Source organism: Hydra vulgaris, chromosome 02 (assembly GCF_038396675.1).
Source record: "Hydra vulgaris chromosome 02, alternate assembly HydraT2T_AEP".
NCBI classification, from domain to species: domain Eukaryota; kingdom Metazoa; phylum Cnidaria; class Hydrozoa; order Anthoathecata; family Hydridae; genus Hydra; species Hydra vulgaris.
In genome coordinates this window covers 62,149,358-62,155,000 of record NC_088921.1, presented here as the reverse complement: position 1 = coordinate 62,155,000, position 5,643 = coordinate 62,149,358, and the positions used below count along the sequence as shown (strand labels likewise).

Below are 5,643 nucleotides of genomic sequence, written 5' to 3'. Positions count from 1 at the left end.
CTGGTCTACAACTTTCCTACTCCACCTAAGAATAAGGATGAACTTTGGGCTTGTGTACAATAGGTTTGGTACTCAATTACACCCGAGGAATGCCACAAATTGGTTGCTAGTGTTTCTGAAAGAATTCAGGCTGTAATTAAATCTAAGGGAGGATACACTCAATATTAATTTACTACAGTATGTTATATGCTTTCATTTGCGACAAAATTGCCAACCATTAGCTCTTCACATAAAATTTTAAAAAAAGTTCAATATCCTCTAAATTTAATAAAAAGCAATATTTTCAGTTAGCTAAGTCTTAAATTTAATAAAAATAAAATTTCATTTTCTTCACAGCTTTTTTATAATAAAAAAAAATATATATTTCTTTCAAACATGGTGACAATTTTGGCACATACTGTATATATATATATATATATATATATATATATATATATATATATATATATATATATATATATATATATATATATATATATATCGTTCTTTGCATTGCCAACTAAAGAAACTTCAAAAAAGAGTTAATAAAGAGGCTCTTTCAATGCGTATTTTTAACATTTAAGTGATCTTTAATAATTAACCAACTTTGTTAAAATTTTTAATAATATTAAATATGATACCACAAATAACTGTTTATCAATTTAACTCTATATAATAATGCTGGATTTAATAGTAGTAGTGCCCACTCATGCGCTTTGATGTGGAGCTGTTTTTTGCATGGTAAGCAAATATGATTTTAATGAAAAAGTCTCTTTCAATACTTACTTTTAACACTTAAGTGGCCTTTAACATTTTAGCAACTTTTAATTGACAACTAAATCTTAAAACAATTAAATAGTTATAAAAGTACGTTAAATTTAATTGCTCCCCCAAAAAATTTAAAAATTATGACTAGAAAGTTTTTTTTTTAACTTTTTTTGTTTTTAAATTAAATTTTAAATAAAATTCTAGTTAAAACTTCATCTTTTATAGTTTGGTTAAACATTTAAATTAATAGTGGTGTTTATCCACACACTACTAACACTATAACCTATGAAAGATAAATTTTTAACCATATATTAGGTTTAACACTTCAACAGTAAAGACATGAAATTTTTTAGTTTTATTCAAGTCAAAAAACATAAATTGTATACTCAAATTTGATGTTTAAAAAAAAAGAAATACAAGTATATTGTTAAAATAAAATATTCATACCTCAGACTTCGGCCTGCTATATTTTCCAGTATTTTGAGAAAAGTAACTAACAAAGTCAGATTTTCTGGAACATTCTTTAGTTAATTTATCAAAGCATCCACTTATTGGGGATGAAACACTGAGAGCACCGCGAAGACTTGTTTTTTCACATGCACAAACTTGCAGACTGTAACTAAAATTTACAGTGTCAACAAATAAATCCTCTTTATTATAACATTTACAAATATTAAGAACAAACAAATTTATAAAGCATTCATAAAACATTAGATAGTATTAATACTGTTGTTAGGAAAATTTAACAAATTTAAAAGTATGCAAATTTAAATCAACATCTTTTGTAGAACTCTGGGGAATAGAAACAAAATATTCTTTTATTGAAGATGAGATGTTAGTTCAATACAAAAAACTATATCATATTTTCACTTTAATGACAACTACAACATTTGATAACATTGTAAATGCAAATGATTTTCAAGGTTCGGCAGATTTTGAACTATCCAAGAAATTATTGTATTTTGAATGAACCAAAATTCAAACAAGCAATATATAATATAACCATATAGATTGATTATACTAGCTAAAGGACTTATAATCATGAGACAAAAAAATCACTAAAGCCTGCAAAATAGGGCTTCAAGAAAATAGTACAATTACATTAGAGTTTTGGATGAGTTTTTTAATAATCTTGCTATGCAGATGAAAATGCGATGGAGCATTTTGTATACATAGCTTATAGAAATTTTTTTTTGAACAATTGGTTTGGCTCAATATGACTTTTTCTCAGTCTCAAATAAATAGACACTTCAAATATATGGAAATAAGAAATAGATTCTTGAAACACAAGCAACATATTTTAAAGAATAAGATTCTTAGTAAATGCAACAAAATTACAATTTAACAATCTATAGTACTAACCAAGGAGCTAAGAAAAAATCTTTTTAGAATTGTTCCATCCAATTACAGAATACCTAAATAGTCATTAAATTCAACTAGAGTCTATTACCAAAATCATGTTGCTTGAATAATTACTTATATGGTAGTGGAGAAAACTTACTTCACAAAGTATGAATATTAATGGTAGCGGAGAAAATTTACTTTACAAAGTATGAATATTATTCTTCATTGCATCCTTGGTAGTATTTCCATGTTCAAGTTGTTTTTTAGCACTGCTAAAAAAATTTCTATGTACTTAACATAAATAAAACAAAACTTCAAATATTTTACTATTTTAAACAGAAACATTGAAATTTTTTGTTATCTAATAGATTTATAAAGAAAAATTTTCTGCTTTTTCATGAAACAAAAATAACATTCTGAATGTGATCTCTGTCTCCATCTAAGCAACAATGCTAATATGTGCCTAGGCCATTTATTTCAGATTTTAGTTATCATAAAAGTTTTTTTACATCATACCAGGTAAAATCTAACTTTTTACTGCCAAACTGTACAATTTGTACCAAAATCGATTTATGACTGTCATTCTGACAATTTAATTATAGTCTCTATTATCATGGCATTTCAGGTTCACTAGAACTGACTTAGCATAACTGTGTCATTAATTTGTTTTAACTTTATATTGCACCACAATTAAATCATAACACAAATAATTGTGCTGATTTTTGATTTATTTAAACAAAATTAATATGTACACAAATAAAGTTAATAAATGCAGAAAATTCATGCTGTGTGTACTTTTTCATAATTTAGAGAAGTTATGATTATTACTTTTTTTTTAAATATATTAAATTATCCAATGTCAGGACTTAGGAGGAAGCATTATTTAGAAAAAAAAACACTGGATTATGTTACGCACCAAAGTTACATTAAGTAACTTTTTTGATATTACATTGTTATAGCAAAAAGTCACACAATTATAAATGTTAAACTATTATACACCTTAAACAATTATACATGCTAAACTATTATAAATATCATTCATGTTAGTACTCTGATATTTTACAGCTGCTGATGGAATTGGCCTTTATGAGAGAGAATTAGCTGATCAGGTACCATTAAACTAAATTCTGAAGTTGATCTTCATTAGGAGATAACTGAAAGAGATACATAACCAAAATCCATGCACACAGTCAAGAAGATCTACCATGCACACAGTCAAGAAGATTATTATTATTACTTTTATGAACACAGAAGCAACTCAAGTTTCTATTAAATTCTTACCATTAATCATTATTAGGACAATACCAGAATGAAAAACAATTTAAACCCTTGTAAACAGGTATGAGAGGCTCGCAACACATAACTAGAACAGTAAAATGAGCAAGTGAAATAAAGACAACTTACCTAGAAAAAAGAAAACTTTGACATAAAATTCCCAAATTGTACTCTAACCTAATTGGTAAGAGTAGAAGGAGCATATAAACTTTGGATGGTAATAAAAATATCCAGTCCTAATCTGCAAAACAAACTAGCCCCAGATATGACATGCTTGTAAAAAAAAATGGCTTTAACTCAACCACAATGCAATACTCTTATTTAAAAATGTTATTATGGAAACCTGGAAACATTAAACCTAAAAAAAAAACACAAAAAAAGTAAAGTAAAAAAAAAACAAAAAAAAAGCTGCAAGTTACTTTTTTGTATCTAATGACTTTTCAGACAGTATTTCTTTAGAGTATATTTTGGTTTCTTCATCTCTATTTACAGGATATTGTTGAAGAGCACTTAGAGGTGAGCTGTTACTGCTACGATTTCTTTTTTTTAACTTAGTTTCCCTGTATTCTTCTATATATTTATTAGTATCTGTGTAATGATGAAATATAAACTCAGTATCTCGTACATGAGAATCTCTTCCTCTTATATGCCATTTTCGAAACTTCGAATTCTCCGTTTTATTATCGTTCTTTACTTTTAATGTTTTTTTTACTGTTTGTGGAGACTGCAAAACATCTTGATTTAAACAAGATACTGATGATTGCCAGGGTGAAATATCTGAATCAATATGTACCCTTTTAAAACAATGCATTATCAGTACCTTAAAGCAAAAATAATATAAACAAAATTTTTCAAAAACATATTTAATATATAGGGTAAAATTAATGGAAAACATAAAAATTATAATATATAATTTAATAAAAATGTTTATAATACCTTGATTAGAGGCTGTTTACTCTAATGCATTGAATGAAACACTAATAAAACAAACAATATTTGTTTTGAAGCATATGTAGATTTTTTGCCATAAAAATGCTATGGACATTTAGTAAACTAAAATTAATATGAATTTATTCAAATTAATATTTTATTAATTTTTTTTTTTAAATTATACATTAAAATTTTTATATTTTAAAATTATTATTTGAATTATTATTTTGTTATTAGTTATTAAGATGCTCTAAGAAATTATAATGGTCTTATCAAAGAGCAAAGCAGAGGAGCATTTAATCATGAAGTTCACACCTTTCCTTCCAATCTTGACTACCTGGTTGAGCTGACATTGAACCTGAATTCTTGATTCTGAGCAAGAATTCTAACCACGGTTTATTTTATTTTATTATTTATTTGTTTTATATATTTATTTATATTATACATATTTATTTAATATTATTATCAATTATCACTATTATGTTTTGCAGTTATCTTTTAGTTAAATAAGACCATCATTAGATAGTGTACTTCACTTCTCTCATTTTTAAGTTTAAAATCTTTAATTTTGATTTGGATTCTTGTAAAAATCTGTTTATACGTATATTTTCAGATTTCTTTCAATCCATTCAAGTTTTTTCAAGTTCTGAAAAAACTTGAATGGGTGGTAATCACTTGGCATGAGGTTTGGCTAGTATGTTGGGTCATAAAAAAATTTGACCTGCAACTCTGTCAATTTTCAAAGTGATTTGTAAAATGTGTGGACGAGCAAAAAATGTGTGTCATGCAAAAAGAATGGATTTATTCATTAGATCAACCCCAGCTGCTGTTGGTGTGATAAAATTAGAGCTAAGTTAACAGACAGTGTCATCATGTAGAGAAAAACACAATCATTTACATTATATATGATTCTGTTAAGAGTGGGGTAGAGTTCATTTCACAATGTAAATTATCTTGTCATTATTATCTTGACTCTTTCATAAAAAAAAGTATAAAAATGTTGAGGAAAAAAGAACAATAAATGATTGGAAAATAAAAACACTTAGAGTAAAATAAACATTTTGGCAAACTATCTTTGTGTAATAGTGTTTGAAAACCTACAGCAAAATTTCTTATCAATGTGCCATAAAAATTCTTTAAAGTGTTTAAAAGTGAAAAAGTTTTTTAAAGTAACCATTTTGTTATAAAAAGCGGACTTAATCTTATTTATAATTCCAAGTAAATCAAAATTAGGAGACAAAGTATAAAATAGTGCTTCTTGTGACAATTTTTTATAAAACATACTCAGCAAACAGTTTACTTTTTTCATGATGTCAAAAAAGATTTTGTTTTAAATGCTATTTGCAA

At 26.1% G+C, this 5,643-nt stretch overlaps 1 protein-coding gene across 2 annotated transcripts in view; it reads right to left on the bottom strand.

Moving 5' to 3' along the window:
* LOC100203879 (uncharacterized) overlaps nucleotides 1-4,446 on the bottom strand; it is a 13,573-nt gene extending 9,127 nt beyond the window's left edge. Inside the window, exons 1-3 of one of the 2 annotated variants that reach the window (XM_065791635.1) lie at nucleotides 4,303-4,446; nucleotides 3,786-4,186; nucleotides 1,195-1,360 (exon numbers count right to left, since the gene is read on the bottom strand). In XM_065791635.1, the coding sequence (XP_065647707.1) occupies nucleotides 1,195-1,360; nucleotides 3,786-4,177 (558 nt within the window). In that variant the 5' untranslated portion in view covers nucleotides 4,178-4,186; nucleotides 4,303-4,446. Of the gene's footprint in view, nucleotides 1-1,194; nucleotides 1,367-3,785; nucleotides 4,187-4,302 lie in introns of both variants that reach the window. The other variant, XM_065791634.1, reaches the window with a different exon arrangement.
* Nucleotides 4,447-5,643: the final 1,197 nt, after the last annotated feature.